At 36.9% G+C, this 18,133-nt stretch overlaps 1 protein-coding gene across 3 annotated transcripts in view; it reads right to left on the bottom strand.

Annotated features, from left to right (window-relative positions):
- Positions 1 to 18,133, bottom strand: part of IPO8 (importin 8) — a 214,906-nt gene that overhangs the window by 172,360 nt on the left and 24,413 nt on the right. For all 3 annotated transcript variants that reach the window (XM_069094877.1, XM_069094878.1, XM_069094879.1), the window contains exon 2: positions 1,160 to 1,241. In XM_069094877.1, the coding sequence (XP_068950978.1) occupies positions 1,160 to 1,241 (82 nt within the window). The remainder of the gene's footprint in view (positions 1 to 1,159; positions 1,242 to 18,133) is intronic.

Below are 18,133 nucleotides of genomic sequence, written 5' to 3'. Positions count from 1 at the left end.
TGGCATATAAAAGCTAGAAAAAATGAACAGCAAGTAAAAAAAAAGTAAAATTGTCATTTGTCATCCCTACAACTTAATTTTATTAAAGCTTTAAAATTTAAAATAAACGAGGGCTGGGGAGGCTAGGTAGTGCAGTGAATAGAGCACCAGCCCTGGAGTCAGGAGGAAATCAGTTCAAATCCAGCCTCAGATACTTAACACTGACTAGCCATGTGACCTTGGGCAAGTCACTTAACCCCAATTGCTCTGCCTTCCCGCCCCTCCAAAAAGCAAAAAAATAAATAAGCAAGGGCTTAGAGACCCTTATTTATCTGCACAATGGTAAAATGTATATCACTGAACATTATGTATATTTTTAGAAAGCCAATTTAGAATAAACTGCTCTATCATGTTATCAGTGGTTTCTACACCTCCACTCTTGACTTTTGAGTTCTACGGAAATAAATCAAATGCTCTCACAGACACTAAATTGTATTTCATTATCACTTATAATGACTCAGCAATCTTAGAGGCAAGTCTCATATAGCCAGAAAAGCATTAAGCTCCAGCTCTTTTATCACCCACTTATGACTCACATTTGTTATATATTACAGATTTATATTTAAAGACAAGACTCTAATCAATTCCATATTGCAAAGTCAAAGTATATATGTATACATACATATACACATATAAAGTGGAATTATTGCACACATTTATAAATCTATATAGGATACCTTATACACATATATAAACCATCTCATTCTATTCAATGCATTCAATTTAATTTGCCATGAGAAGACATGGAGAATGTTACTGGAAAGGGATATAAAACAGGGAATAGCTAGAGAAGAGAGTGGCAACGGTATAGAGCCACAGGAAATTCAAAAGGGGAGACAGGGTTGTTAAAGGGAATGTAATCATTAGTGACATATTTCTGACACTAACAACAATATCTTCTTCCTGTCCCAAATTTTGAGTACTGGCTGGTACCTTTCCATATGTTCCACTGAAAAGAAAAGTGAGCTGTTACACTAATAGGACTATTTCAGAGTTGCTTCTTATTTTCCTAGAAAAAAATAGAAACTAAGGGGTTAAAATATCATTTTTAGCTCATTTTCTCCTGTATAAAGGTATTTTAATGATTTGTAAACAGAAAAATAAAGAACATAAAACTCACCTGCTTGGCGTACTGGGAATTCAACTTGGTCTGAGACTATAATCTGAAGTAGACTGGGAGCAAAATTGATAATCTTGTAGGACTGAAATTACAAAAGAAAGATCACATAAAATCATTAAACAATACAATTAAATGGCTAACAATTATTACCATATCTTCTGGTTATTATTTTTCTCATATAATTAAAGAGAGCATATAAGAAATTTAAGATCGTCACACAGCATGCTTAACTCTTGTGATCTCTGTCAAATACTCAAAAAGTTGATACACAATATAAAACTGAACCATATGCAATACTGGTGCCCTAAGTGAAATCAAAAGACATAAAGAAATTAGTAAAGGTGGTTCAGGTTCTCTGTAGAGAGGCAAATAAAGAAACTGTTTTCATCAGGCACTCAAAGCATTTCATATGACATTCAATCACCTTGGACTGCTCATGAGGAGCATAAGCAGACCATTGTGAGAACTCTATTAGCTAGAGTTTAACAAATGTACATATTCACCACAATGAAAAACTGGAAAAGTCTAAAAATTGCCCTACCCAACATAACTCTTCTACCTCCTTCCTAGGAAAAGAAATGGTGGCAGCCAAGGGCAACAATAGTTTAGAGTAAAAAATTCATTTGCAAAAACATTATAGAAAATGACAGATCAACTGCAAAAACAAGAGCCAACAGTTGAGAAAATGATTACACAAAGTGTTTAGCAAAAACACATTATCCTGAGAACATTTAGTGCGGAGAAGGTATAGAGACAACAAACATGTACAAAATAAAGTCTAACAGCGATCCATTCTTTTCAACAATATTGGGACAATCCTATTTGGACATTATTTGACATTATACCACACATATTTAAAGAAATGAAACTGACCAATGAAGAAACCCATAAGGAAGACAATGATTTTAAAAGAACCCAGAGATTGAGTCTCAAGACCTTTCAAATAAGGCACTATATAAAAAATAAGTAAAAAATTATGAAAGGTGGGCACTTTTACAAAAACAAAACAGAAACGTCTATAATATGACATTAATTTTGATACCACTACTCAAATCAATCAGCACTTATTCAGTTTATTGTTATTTGATGGTTATCAGTAACTGTATTAGTGAATTAGGCAGAACAGGATCAAGTTTAAGTTAGTTATGTATGTTAATGTTATTAAGATAGTTATATATGTTAGGTCCAAATTCTCTCTTATGTATTACTGATATCACTGTAAGTCATAGGATAAAATTATATGACTCTCTGTTATAGAAAAGCACATTACATTTAATCCTTAAATTTGCAGCATCAATACCCCTCATCCCTATGATTCACGGTCGCTGCTCCACTGTGACCTTTCCTTTCACTCACTACTTCCTAATTTCTTACTTCTAATTTCTTATTATACCACTGACCAAAACACTGGATATTTGATTTCCCATGAAAACCTCTACTAAGGTGGCAGGTAAAATGCCCTTACCAGGAAAAAATCTGTAGTTAATGACTTAAAAGTCTGCTGACAAAGTGGTCAGGATTGAGGAACATGCACCTCAACCACTCATGGAGTTTTCTGTTTCTGGCATCAACCAATCATGAAATTGAATTGTCTCATTCTATTTTTAGTGTCCTCCCATATGTATAAAAAATCTGGCACTGAAGGGAAGGGGTCTCTGACCATAAGGAAGATCTTGGACCCAAATGATTAGGGACCCCCAGGCTCCCTAATAAATTGAAAAGCTTAGAGTGTTTCAGTGTCCTTTTGTTCAGCATGTTGGATTGGAATTTTAGGGTTCCAACATGGAAATAACTAAACCTATATGAAACTAACCAATTATACATAAAAATAATCAAAATAGTAACAACTTACATTTCTGTAGCATTTTAATATTCTTACAAAGCCCTCTGCTCACATTATGAGGACAGTAGTATTATAATAAAGACTCCAATTTATATTGTGCTTTAAGATTATCAATAATAATAACTACATTTGTATAATACCTACATGTGCCAGATATGTGCTAAGCACTTTATAATTCTTATGTCATTTGATCCTCACAACTGTGGGAGATAGTTGCTATTATTACCCCCATTTTACAGATGAGGAAACTGAGACAGAGACTAAGTGACTTGCCCAAGGTCACACAGGTCATAAGTATCTGAAGCCAAGTTTAAACTCAGATCTTCCTAACTCCAGACCTTGTATTCTATCCCTTGTGCCACCAGCTGTGTTTACCACCTTGGACAAATAATTCCACCTGCCTCTACTTCAGTTTCCCCATCTGTAAAATGAAAGAACTGAACTAGATGCCTTCTAAAGGTCTTTCCAGCTCTAAAAATGTGATCCTAAAAGAAAACATTAGCAGCTACCTATCCCATATGCCTGCCTTCACCTCAATAAAATCTTTTTTAAACAATTTTCACTGATAGTTTATGTTATTTGCATCACCATAATATCCCATGTATCCCTCCTTTTTTCCTCCACAATAGCCATCCCATATGACAAATGGTATTTTTTTAAGAAAGGGAAAAAAACGTCAGCACAATTGAGTGACACAATAAGAAAGTATGAAAATGTACAATGTGTAATACCTGTAGGCCTCCCACCTACACAAAGGGGGAGTTGAGGATGTCTTTCACATTTAATCTTTATGATTTTGGTATACTTACTTTCAATTTTCTTTGTTATATCACAGTTCTTTCCATTTACACTGTTGTAGTTATTTGCTTTCTTGGCTTGGTTTACTTCACTTTGAATCAGTACATATATACATCTTTCCATGCTTCTCTGTATCCATCATATACATCATTTCTAAAAGCACAGAAGCATCCATTCCCCAACCAACAGGCATCTATTTTGTTTCCAATTCTTAGCTATTACAAAAAGTGCTGCTATAAACATTTTAGAATATATGAGGACTCTTTTCTTATCAATAGTCCAATAATGGAGTCTGCTTCCAAGGGTATGGGTATTTTAGTCATTTTATTTGCATAATTCCAAATCACTTTCAAAAATGGTTGTACCAATTCACAGTTCCATCAACAATATGTCAGTGTGCCTATCTTTTCATAATCCTTCAACATCAACTGTTGCCATTTTTCTGTCTTTTTTGCCAATTTGCAGGGTATGTACCTCAACAGAATCTTCATGATTTATGTAGTTACTAAAGGCATTCTCAATGAAAATATGAGAAGGGTCCCAAATCTAAATGTAACACTATTAATAGGTAAATTTAAATGCATATACAGCCTAGTAAAGAAATCATTAATTACACTCAACACAACCTATTGTGGCATAGAAAAGTCACTGGCTTGGGAGTCATGAGACGAGTTGTAGATTTAGCTTTACAAATTAACTTTCCATGTGACCTTGTGCAATTTACTCAACCTCTCTGGACTTCAATTTCCTCAAAACAACATACACTTCTTAAACTATGGGCCAGGTCATGATCCACAGTTTAAGAAGTGCTAAAGGGATTGCAAGAAGAAAAAATTTAAGAAGCCCTAGTCTAGATGACCTCAAAATGGAAAAAGAGGTAGTGGATAAATAAGGCCTCCTCAACTCCTCAATCTCTTTCACCCCTCAACATCCAATCTATAGGCTAAGGGCTATCAATTTTACCCTTGTAATATGTCCCCAATACCCCCCTTCCTAACTCTGACACTGCCACCACCCTGGTGATGGCACTCATCATCTAACACCTGGCCAAATGCAGTACCCTATTGTTTGGTATCCTTGCCAAAAATCTGTCTTCATTGAGTACATCGTCTGACTCAAGTGTCACAGGGACGTTCCCAAAGCACAGGCCTGCTCATGCCATTTCTCCTATTCAGTAAACTCTAGCAGCTCTCCATCACCTTCCAGGATCAAATATAAAATCTACGGATACTGAACTAGATGAAGGCACTTAAACTAGATGAACTAGGCACTTAAAATGTTTATTGACTGACTGAAATAAGAAAATGACCAAAACAAAAGAAAATGAGTATTACATTTCAGAAAGGATAATTTTTAAAAATTAGTCAAAATAGCCAGAGAAATACAAACGTTGAAAAAAAAATATGAAGAGCCTTCACAAGAAATTAAGTTGTTGTTTTTTTAAAATGTATTGACACATTTTGTTTTGACTCAAGACACTTCCCAACAGATAACTAAACTCCTTTACAAAAGACTTTTTTTGGGGGGAGGGGGGGAGGGGAGAGTTAAATTATCAATTCTCAAAGAAAAGGATATAGGTCCTTGAATTTTGACATTACAATACTAACACCACTGTTTCTGAATAGTTTTGTGCCACTGCATGATTACTTTAGTCATAACATATTGTTCTTTTAACTGTTTTGTTTATTCTGTATCACTTAATATAGCCCTTCTCATATTTCTCTAAATCATTCATGTCATTCTTTATAGATTGGTAATATGTGTTATATTTACCTGCCCAAATAGACAGACTGCCCTGCTTCTGTATATATCACCAAAACCTGAAAGTGGTACTTAAAGATGATTTAAATAATCCAATGAGAAACTATACAAAGTGACATATTCCACTTCAGAAACACAAAAAGTCAACCAAAAATCCACAAGAAATAGGTAATAATGCTGCCAGCAAAGCCAGGGCAAACACAGACAAACAAACTAGCAACCTACCAGTCTCACTATAAAGGTATAGTCTGGCTAGGTGCCCAGACTGGACGTCCAAATAGAGAAAGCTGAGTCAAACTTATAAAAAAAGAGCCATTCTTCAAATGATAAAAATGGTCAAAGGATATGAACAGGCAATTTTTAGATGAAGTAATCAAAACTATCTGTAATCACATGAAAGAATGTTCTAAATCACAACTAATTAGAAAAATGCAAATCAAAACAACTCAGCTACCACCCCACACCTATCAGATTGGCTAATATGACAGAAAGGGTAGATGACAAATGTTGGAGAGGATGTGGGAAAACTGAGACACTAATGCTCTGTTGGTGAAGTGGTACACTGATTCAAACATTCTGTAGAGCAATTTGGAACTATGCCCAAAGGGCTATAAAACCAAAACCCCTTGACCCAGCAATACCACTACTAGGTCTGTTTCCCAAAAAGATTAGGAAAAAAAAAAGGAAAAGGATCTATATGTACAAAAATATTTACAGCAGCTCTTTTTGTGGTGGCAAAGAATTGAAATTGAGGGGATGTTCTTCAACTGGGGAATAACTGAACAAGTTGTTGCACATGATTGTGATGGAATACTATTGTGTTATAAGAAATAACAAGCAGTATGCTATCAAGAAAATCAAGAAAGACTTACATGAACTGACACAAAATGAAGCAAGCAGAGCCAGGAGAAAATTGTTTACAGTAACAGCAATATTGTATGATGATCACCTGTCAATGATTTAGCTATTCTCAGCAGCATAATGATCCAGGACAATTCTGAAGGATTTATGATGAAAAATGTTATCCATCTCCAGAGAAAGAAGTGATGGAGTCTGAATACAGAGTGAAGCATACTTTTTCTTTACTTTATTTTTCTTGAGGGATTTTTGTCTGTGTTTTGACTAACACGAAAATATGTTTTGCATGACTGCACATGTATAACCCATAGGGAAGGTAGGGAAGGAAAAGAATTTGGAACTCAGAAATTTTTTTAAATGAATGTTTAAAGTTGTTTTTATATGTAATTGGGGGATATAAAATATTTTATTAAAAAAAATGAGACAGGTTCCCACTTCAGAAAGAACCAAAGTGGTCAGAAAGCCCCAAGGTGATGACCTAGTGAGCCAACAAAATGGCAGAGCATTACTCAGTCAAGAACAGCCCATTTATCCACAGGAGATCACCCAGGAATCTATCCTGAAATGCTTAGGGTCTTAAAGATCCAGCTCTCTGAACCCCAAAGACCCAGGAAGTACAGGTCAGTGCAGGAACCTGGGGGCTCCAATTCACACCTCTTTGCAGAGGTGGGAAATTATGAGTGTACAACTACAGTCAGATTTTTTTGATGTTAGTTTTGCTGAACAAGTTTTTTTCTTTTTTTTATTATTCAGCCATAATAGATGGCTTACTAGGAGGGGGAATTAGCTATATTTGGAAATTGAAATGATGTAAAAACAAAATTATATAAAAATTGTTCTTTATGTCATCAGATTCATATACAATAATTTGTTAAATTATTTCTGCCAACCACTAAGCATATATTTTTGTCATCACAAACTATGCTGCTGTGAACTTTACTGTGAATATGGATCATTTCCTTCTGTCAATAACCTCCTTGGGATATGTTTCCAATAATACAATCACTAGGATGTAGGGCATGAACAATTCAGTAACTTATCTTGGATAACTCCAAATTTATTACCATAACAGCTGAACCAATTTACTATTCCACTGCCAATGAATTTTGTCTCCTCCCTTTGAGAAATGATTGTTAATAACCAGTCATTTGTCGGTAAATTCAGAGCTCTCCCCTTCTTCTAAAGTCCTTTAAAAGTTCAGTCTGAAGGGCATAACTGATAATGAGATAGCACTGACTCCTCATCTAGGTTAGACCCCACCCAGCGTTGCAAGGAATTTAATGTAAGGTGGGGAAGCCCAATGGGTTCTGCTCAGGCTTGGATGAGGTATACATTTTTTAATTGATAGCCTAAGGTTGGGTAGATAAGAGATAGAGATACTTTCTCTATCCAAGACAGAATCAACCATTCATTTTAATACAGCCCACTTCCAATCACATTAACCAATTAGATTTGATTGCTGTTTGATGGACCACCTACTGTTTTGAAGGGTATATAAACTGTAAGTCCAACTGGCATGATTATCTTTTGTCTGAGAGAAACAGCCAAATGACCATCCTTTTAATAATAACCTGCTAGCCTTATTCTGAAACTATGTCTCTCAAACCTTTTAAAAACCCTACCTTTATGGTGACCATGAAGGGATTAAAGCCTTTCACTCTAGATTCTTAACAAGGAGTTGCCCTCAATTGGGCCTACACAGAGAGTTTCTCCGCAAGAATAGTCCTGTTAGGGCTCTGACCATGATCTTATGCTTCCTTTTACCAGGAAGTAAATTTTATCTCGTTAAGTATATAAGTGTCTATATGTCTGTTTTCAAGTTTTTGTGCTGTAGCTTTTTTCTAATTTTCATGCTCAGAGGGAGGCAGATTGTCAAGTAAGACGTGTCTACTTGAAAAAGATCCCTGAAATAAGCTATATGGGGATGAGAGAGAGAAAACCTGTGTACACAGTGAAAGGCCACTTGGGAAATTCGGGGTATTATGGATATTCAGCTTACAAAACCAACTGTTGATAAGCCCCAAAAGTACCAGAAATATATTTAGAATTTTTGCAGGACTAGGGTTTTAAATAATGAAATCCAGTCCAACGCTCTGTGAGAAAATCTCTAAAGCTACAATACTTGCTTTCAAATTTTGGGGGTTACATATAAACTAAGCTGGGTGTGTATAAAAGGAACTCATTAAGTAAAGGTGCACAGGTGTGTAAAACTGTCAAAGAAGGCCCTCAAAAGTCCTGTTCTTAGAGTTTTCAGGCAGAGGCGTGTCAAAAGGATTCTTGCTCTCAGGTAAAGAGAGCAAATTAAGTGATATATTAAAGGAAAGAAAGTAGTTTTTGATGGGGTGCTTGGGATCTATGTTTGTAAAATCTATCTGTAAACTCAATTTGTAATACCAATTTGTAACATCAGTAATGATGGGGTGCTTGGGATCTATGTTTGTAACATCAGTCTGTAAAACTTTGTAACATCAATTTATAAAACCAGTCTGTAAAATCATTTTTTGTTTCCCTTTCCCAGCCTCAAACTCTGCTCCTTCCCCCTAATCGGCACTCTGCCTAGGCAACAATTTGTGACTCCTTTGTCCTTGCTTAATCTCCGCATGTCTCCTCCAGTCTGGCCCAAATCTCATCTCCAAGTTAAACTCCTCAAAGTCACAAGTTCCTCACAGTCAGCCCTAACTTTTATCTATGCACTGAAGTCACAAGTTAGCCCTGACAATGGCAGCCCTACCCTTTAAAAGTAAAAGCCTGTGTCCCCTTTCACTTGCAAAAAGTCCCCTAAGGACTCTTGCCCACTTCTGTAAAAGGGTAAAAATAAACTTTTTCAACTCTGACTCCAAGTAAGGCTGAGCTGAATTCTTTCCAGACTGAATCGAAGGTTCTGGTCTTAAGATAAGATCAGAGTCCCTGCTGAACCTATTGGGAGCCATCCCTCATCAGTTTTTAATCTCAACGTTTTGCTTTCTGGGTCACTTAAGAATCTGTTCCATTTGTCTGTTTCCATTTGTTTGAGGTTTCCTAAGATTAGCTTGTTTCCTAAAATCAGCTAAGGGAACTGAAAAAGCAGGGTGAGACTCTCCCAGGAGTAAATCTGGAAGGTGGAATCAGAGAAGGTATCTCTCTCTGAGTAAAAACACCAAATTTTTTTTCTTTGGATGAAGCTCTAGCAGCAGCTTTATACTGATAAAAATCTAAAACCAAGCAGCCCAAAGAGAGCAAGAGGGAAAGCTGCTGAGAGGTTTTTGCTACTCCAAAGTTAGATGACTTCAGGCTTAATTAGATCCCAAAGCTAAAGTCTGTAGATTATGTTTAAATCTAGAGAACTGTATTTGCCATGCTCCCCCACACACACATATATTTAATATCAGGGCAATATATTTTAAAATTGCAAAAATAAGGTTTTTGTCTTTTAAGACACTATGATCAGGGCTTCAATATCAGCCTTAATCAATTTAGGATTTCAGTAATTTGTTTAAAATGTATATTAACACTGAGCCAACTAGATGGTGCAGTGGATAAAGCACCACCCTAGAGTCAGGGGGACCTGAGTTCAAATCCAGTTTCAGACACATACTAGCTGAGTGACCCTGGGCAAGCCACTTAACTCATTAACACCATACAGATTTGGTTTAAAAAAATAAGGAAGAACAATAGAATAGTAGCAAAGACAAGAAAATCTAAAACTATAAATACTAAAAATAAATAAACATAAATAAAACTATAACAATTCAGTAAAACAAATATATCAAGGAATTTTGATGTGGTTTTTAAAAATTTTTTTTAATATTTATTTGACAGGGACAGCTAGGTGGCACAGTGAATAGAACACCAGCCCTGGGGTCAGGAGAACCTGAATTCAAATCCAGCCTCAGACACTTAACACAAAAACTAGCCATGTGACCTTGAGTAAGTCACTTAACCCCAATTGCCCTACTTTCCCCCCTCCAAAAAGCAAAAATAAATAAATAAAATATATATGTATGTGTGTGTGTGTATGTATTTATTTGATAAAAACTCCTGGGAAAATTTAAAGTAGACTGGCAGAAATTAGATCAACAACATTCTACACTATAATATTAAAAATTACATTGTAGGCGGCCAGGTGGCTCAGCGAGTAAGAACACCGGCTCCAGTGTCGGGATGACCTGGATCAAATCTGGGCTCAGATACTCAGCACCACACCCAGAAATAACTGGCCGTGTAACCTTGAACAAGTTACTTAACCCCGATTGCTTTAAAAAAAAAAAATTACATTGTAAAAAAAATTTCATGCCCACAGTCATGTACAGGAAAAGTATTCTTAACTAAAGAACAGATAAAGGAAATTTTAAAACATAAAAAAACCTTTTGATTACATGAAACTTGAAATGCTTCTACAAAGACTAAATTATAATGCACCAAGGTGATAAAAAGGGAAGCAGGAGAATTTAAGGGATATAAGATAATAATGGAAAGGAACACACAAAAGAATTACAACCACATGAAAGAATGCTCCAAATCATGAATAATAAGAGAAATGCAAATCAAAACAACCCTGAACCTCACACCCTGTAAATTGGTAGAGATGAAAAAATATGGCAATAGTAAATGTTGAAGGATGGAGCTGTGAATTGGTACCATCATACAAAAAAGCAATTTGGAGTTATGTAAATAAAATAATTAAATCTATTTTCTATTCTATTTCTATTCATACCCCAAGGGAAGCATTGAAATTTCAAGAAGAAATAAAAATCTCATTCACATTCAAAGTTATAATTAGTGCTTATGAATTTCTGTCCATCTTAGGGAAGGGAAGAAAAAAAGGAAAAAAAATTTACATGATAACTTTGGAGAGAATGGTAGATTTGCAGTTTCCTATCTTTTTTATTGTACTGTGTTATGAAATTTTGAATTGTTTACTGAATTGAAAACAAAATAAATTTTTTGATTGACTGCAAAAAAAAGAAATGAAGAAATAACATACACCAAAATATTTACAGCAGTACTTTTTCGTGATAGCAAAGAAAACAAAAAAAAACAAAGTTCAACAAATAGAGAAATAGGTGGAATCAACAAAGTTTGATTGGAAGCATTAGGTCTAGTCTAGCTTCCCCTCTCACTGATCCCAAAAAGATCTAGAGAATGCTCCAGATTGAATTTTAACTGGGAAAGCCAAGAATCATTTTCCTAGAATCATCAAAAATCATGGAAACATTTTTCTAGTCTATGGTGGCCAAGGGAAATGGACAGAAAGGTCTATAGACACTGACATGGCCAGGATATTGTTGAGGTCAGGAAGCACCTAGGAAGAGTAAGCACTGGGTGCCACCTGGCAGTTCTGTCACTATTAGTTCTGGATCACAGATCCAAGGCAGAAAAGAGCAGTTGTGAGTGCTGGCCTGTGTACTGAGCATGTAACAAGTTCCAAAAGTTATGTGGGTAGCTCTGATCCCAGGAGCAGAGTGCAGTATCATAGAACAAAGAGGAACAGGCAGGTCAATCACTCTCAAGGGCTAAGTAGCAACCTACTGAAACTCCCAACCAGAAACAACACTCAAATCTGGGTCAGGAACCAGCCCAGGAGCACAGACCAAGACACCCAGATCATCTCACTTTGGGAGCACTGAAACCTGGCAGGCTCCAGAATGAACTGTGAAAGCAGCAAAAGGGTATAACAGAACAAAACCGTAAGGTAGACATCCCTACCTTAAAGGAGCTAAAAAATTATTTTAAAAACCAAATGGGGGCAGCCAGGTGGCGCAGTGAGTAAGAGCGCTGGCCCCAGAGTCAGGAGACCTGGGATCGAATCCAGACTCCGATACTTAGCACCCACCCAGAAACACCTGGCCATGTAACCTTGAGCAAGTTACTTAACCTCAATTGCTTTAAAAAAAAAAAAACAAAAAAAAAAAACAAATGAGACTAGTAGAGGAAAGAATGAGAAAAGAGGGAAAAGCTAGAGGAAAAAAAATGAAAAGAAAACTAACAGTTTGGGGAAAAAAGATACAAAACATTACTAAGTCCTTGAAAATTAGAATTGGCCAAATGGAAGCTAATGACACACCAAAGAAATAATAAAACAAAATCCAAAGACAGAAAAAAGAAGAGGAGAGTGTGAAACATAGGAAAAACAACTGCCCTAGAAAATAGGTGGAAGAGAAAAAATTTGAGAATCACTGGACTATCTGAAAATCATGACCAAAGAAAGAGCCTGGGGGCAGAGCCAAGATGACAGAGTAAAAGCAGGGACTTGCTTGAGCTCTCCCACAAATACTTGTAAAAAAAGACTCTAAACAAATTCTAGAGCCACAGACTCCACAAAATGACAGAATGAAACACATCTCCAACCCAAGAGAGCCTGGAAGGCTGAGAAGAAGGATCTATCACATTGGGCTGGGAGCAGAGCACAGCCTAGTATGAGACACTCCAACATAAAAAGGGCTGGAGCAGGCCTCAGGTGACTGAATCACTGACAGCTGTAGCAGTTTCCAGACTTAACCCACAAACACCAAAGACAGCATAAGAAGGGAAAACTCTGTGGGACCTGGGTGAAAGAAGACTGTGGTCTGGCCCTAGCACTGGGACAGTGGATGGAGGTGGTGGAGGTGGTGGTAGCTGCTGTGGCAGCCCCAGCAATAGCTGCTTCTAGAGCTCCTGGCCCAAGATGGTGGGCGGATAGAGCGGATGATCAGAGGGCAATTGTAGGGATCTTTTTGATGGCTCTGAGACAAGATTCTCTTGCTTTGTTCTGCCTAGATCTGGGTTGTAGTCCTGGGGTAAGGAGGAACACTGGAGTAGTGGAGCTTGTGGCAGCAGTGGAGAGGGAATCCTCCTCACAGTTCAAAGGCAGAAAAGAGTGCTTGTAGTCAATCACAGACCAGAGCACAGACCAGGAGAGGAATAAACACCACTCCTTTAAACATACAACTTTGGAAGAGCTGAAAACTTACAGCTGCCTAGAAGTTTCTCTGAAAACAGCTATAAAGAATTAGAAAGTCAAGTATTTGGCTGGGAAAATGAGCAAACAGCATTAAAAAACTCAGACCATAGAATCCTTTGGGTGACAAAGAAGATCAAAACATACAACCAAGTCAAAACTCCAACATCAAAAACCTCCAAGAAAAATATAAGTTGGTCTCAGGCCATGGAAGAGCTAAAAATGGATTCTGAAAATCAAGTAAGAGAAGTAGAGGAGAAATTGGGAAATGAAATGAAAGTAATGCAAAAAAATCATGGAAAAAAAAGTCAACAGCTTGCTAAAGAAGACCCCCCCAAAAAAATACTGAAGAAAATAACACCTTAAAAAACAGACTAACCCAAAAGGCAAAAGAGGCCCAAAAAGCCAATGGGAAGAATACCTTAAAAAAACAAACTGGCCAAAGAGAAAAGGAGATCCAAAAGCTTAATGAAGAAAATAATTCCTTAAAAATTAGAATGGAGTAAATGGAAGTTAATGACTTTATGAGAAATCAAGAAATTATAAAACAGAACCAAAGGATGAAAAATAGAAGACAATGTGAAATATCTCACTGGAAAAACCACTGACCTAGAAAATAGATTCAGGAGACAGAATTTTAAAATGATTGGAATACCTGGAAGCGAAAATCAAAAAAAGAGGCTAGACATTATCTTTCAGGAAATTATCAAGAAAAACTGTCCTGATATTCTAGAACCAGAGGATAAAATAGAAATTGACAGAATCTACCAATCACCTCCTGAAAGAGATGCCAAAAGAAAAACTAGGAATATCATAGAATTCCAGAAGAATTTCATAGAGAAAAGCAAGTAGCCAGAAAGAAGCAATTCAATTATGGTGGAGCCACAGTCAGGATAATACAAGATCTAGCAGCTTCTACATTAAGGGACTGGAGGGCTTGGAATGTGATATTCCAAAGGTCAAAGGAAATAGAATTAAAACCAAGAATCACCAGCAAAACTGCATATAATATTTCAGGGGGAGAAATGAACATTCAATGAAATAGAGGATTTTCAAATATTCTTTTTTTTTTCTTTTTGGAGAGCAATTGGGGTTAAGTGACTTGCCCAGGGTCACATGGCTAGTTTTTGTGTTAAGTATCTGAGGCAGGATTTGAACTCAGGTCCTCCTGACTCCAGGGCCAGTGCTCTATCTGCTGCGCCATCCTAGCCGGCCCCAACTTTCAAGTATTCTTAATGAAAAGACCAGGGCTGAACAGAAAATTTGACTTTCAAATACAAGAATCAAGAGAAGCAGGGAAAGGTAAAAAAAGAAAAGAGAAATCATAAGGGACTCATTAAAGTTGAACTGCTTATATTCCTACCTGGAAAGATGATATTTGTAACGCATGAGACATTTCTTAGTAATAGGGTAGTTGGAGGAAAGATAGATAGATAGATGATAGATAGAGAGATAGATAGATAGATAGACAGACAGACAGATAGATGGCACAGGGTGAGCTGAATATGAAGGGACAATATCTAAAAAATAAAATTGAGGTGCTAGAGAAGAATATACTGGGAGGAGAAAGGAAGAGATAGAATGGGGTAAATTATCTCACATAAAAGAGGCAAGAAAAGGTTTCACAATGGAGGGGTAAGGGGGGGAGGTGAAAGGGAATAAATGAATCTTACCCTCATCAGATTTGGCTTAAGGAGGGAATAACATGAACGCTCAATTAGACATTTTACCCTACAGGAATGTAAGGAGGAAAGGGAATGGGAGGTAAGAGGCAATGACAGAAGGGAGAGCAGATTGCAGGAGGGGGTGGTCAGAAGCAAACACTTTTGAAAAGGGACAGGGCCGAGGGGCTGCCAGGTGGCTCAGCGAGTAAGAGTACCGGCTCCAGTGTCGGGATGACCTGGGGATCAAATCCGGGCTTAGATACTCAGTACCACACCCAGAAATAACTGGCCGTGTAACCTTGAGCAAGTTACTTAACCCCAATTGCTTTAAAAAAAAAAAAAAGGGACAGGGTCAAAGGAGAAAATAGAATAAGTGTAGGGCAGGATAGGATGGAGGGAAATATAGCTAGCATTTCATAGCATGACTGTTTTGGAAGTATTTTGCATAACTACACATGTACAACCTATTCTGAATTGCTCGCCTTCTCAATGAGGGTGGGTAGGGAGGGAAGAAGGGAGAGAATTTGGAACTCAAAGTTTTGAAAACAAATGTTAAAAATTGTTTTTACATGCAACTGGGAAATAAGATGTACAAGCAATGGGGTATAGAAATCTATCTTTCCCTACAAGAAAGTAAGTGGGAAAGGAATGGGGGTGGTGGTGATAGAAGGGAGAACAGACTATGGGAAGAAGTAATCAGAATGCATGTCATCTCAGGGTGGAAGAGGGGAGAGATGGGGAGAAATTTTGGAACTAAAAATCTTGTGGAAATAAACGCTGAAAACTTAAATTTTATTAATTAATTATTTCTTTAAAAAGAGCCTGGAAATCATATTTTAAGAAATAATATACGAAACCATCCAGATGTTTTAGAAACAGAGGGCAAAGTAGAAAATGAAAGAATCTACCAGTCACCTCCAGAAAGAAATCTCAAAATGAAAACTCCCAGTAAAATTATAGCCGAAATCCCAAGTTCCAAGGTCAAGGAAGTATACTGCAACAGAAAGAAGGAAAGAATTCACATTCTGAGGAGTCATCACTATGAAGAAACAGAGCACTTGAATATAATATTCTAGTAGGCAAAGACTCTAGGCTAACAACCAAAAATACCAATCCAGCAAAACTGAGTATAATCCTACAGAAGGAAAAATGGACTTTTAAAGAAACAGAAGATTTCTAAGTATTCCTGACAACAAGATCAGAGCAAAGTAGGAAATCTGACATATAAAACACATGGGTCAAGAAAAGCATAAGAGAGGGTGGCTAGGTGGCACAGTGAATAGAGTACCGGCCCTGGAGTCAGGAGGACCTAAGTTCAAATGTGGCCTCAGATACTTGACAGGACACACTTACTAGCCATATGACCTTGGGCAAGTCACTTAACCCCAAATGCCCTCTAAAAAGGCAAAAAAAAAAGCGTAAGAATGTAAACATAAGTGAGAAATCAAGAAATCATAAGGGACTAAACTGTTCACATTCTTACACAGGGATATGATATGCAGCCCTTCAGAACCTCATGACCTGGGGTAAATGGAATCTAATTATACAGAGTCTAGGTGTGATTGTGCTGTATTTGTACTATTATTTATTTAAATGGAATGGATGGGGAATAAGAATGTGGGAGTTGGGGTACAGAGAAAAAGACAGGAAAAAATGGAGAAATTTATCTCACATAAACATTGTGTGCAGAAGAGTTTATACATTAAGGAGAGGGCAGTGGAAGGGGGCAGACAATACTTGAATCTCACTCTCATCTGAAAACTGGTTAGAGGGCAAAAAGCACAGAGTAAGAAACTAAAGGAACTAACAGAAAAGGGAAGAATTCTAAGTGGAAGGAGATAGATTAAGGGAGGCATTAATAAGAAGCAAAACACTCAGAAGTGAAAAAGAAAAAAGAGAAGAATAAATATAAGAATAGCATGAAAAGAAATACACAGTAATCATAACTGTAAATGTGAATGGGATAAACTCACCCATAAAATAGAAGAAGATAGCAGACTGGATTAGAAACCAGAATCCAACAATATTCTTGTTTATAAGAAACACATTTAAAATAAAAAGATATATGGGGCAGCTAGGTGGCGCAGTGAATAGAGCATTGGCCCTGGAGTCAAGAGGACCTGAGTTCAAATCTGGCCTCAGACACTTAACACACACACACACACACACACACACACAAAAACCTAGCCATGTGACTTTGGGCAAGTCACTTAACCCCAACTGCCCTTCGTTCCCCTCTCCAAAAAAAAAAAAAAAGCAAAAATAAAAAGATATTAAAAATAAATTAAATTAATGGGCAAGACAGAATCTATTTCAGTTCAGCTGAAGTTAAAAAAGGCAGAGGTAACCATTATGACCTCAAAGTAAAAACAAAAATAGATCTAATTAAGAGAATGCAGGGAAACTACATTTTGCCAAAAAATAATGAATAATGAATAAATATCAATACTAAACATATATGCACCAGCATTCAACACAGTGACTGGCACATAGTAGGCAGTTAGTAAATGATTATTGATCGAAAAAGTAAATGAATTACAGAACAAAAAAGACAGTACACTTTCAGATAGAGAGCTAATGAACTCAAGAGTACAGACTAAATCATTTTCTTTTCTTTTTTTCCTTTCCTTTTTTTTTTGAAAGGAAAAGGGACATAGCTAATGCAGGAATTTGTTTTTCATGACTGTACATATTTGAAATGTAATTTGGATTTTCTTGCTTTATCAATAGGAGGGGAAGGAGAAAGGAGATCCTTTGAAATTAAAAATCAAATTAAATTTAAAAAAACCAAACTGCACATGAATGTAATGGAATATTACTGTGCTATAATAAACAATGAATTTGATGAACACAGGGAAGTATGGAAAGATCTAAATCAACTGAAGGGGAGCTAGTGAAGGGGCAAGGAAAGACCCTCTGTGAGGAATAAGATTATACAAATCAAGGTCCCAACTCAATATGACCTTTCTATTACCCTGAGCTGTTTGGGCACAGAGGATCCTGAGAATGTGAGGGCTGCTCCTCTCCTGGGACCCAAGTCACGTCCTTGAGAAGAGATATGATAACTGCCCAACTACTGGAACTAGCCATTCCAAGGAAAATTCGTTCTTGGCCGGGGGGGGGGGGGGGGGGGG

The sequence above is a fragment of the Petaurus breviceps genome, unplaced genomic scaffold (genome assembly GCF_028583685.1).
Source record: "Petaurus breviceps papuanus isolate PSGF00001 unplaced genomic scaffold, PetGlider_PUasm1.0 221, whole genome shotgun sequence".
NCBI classification, from domain to species: Eukaryota; Metazoa; Chordata; class Mammalia; order Diprotodontia; family Petauridae; genus Petaurus; species Petaurus breviceps.
The sequence above is the reverse complement of the archived record's forward strand: the minus strand, read 5'-3'. Positions and strand labels throughout refer to the sequence as shown.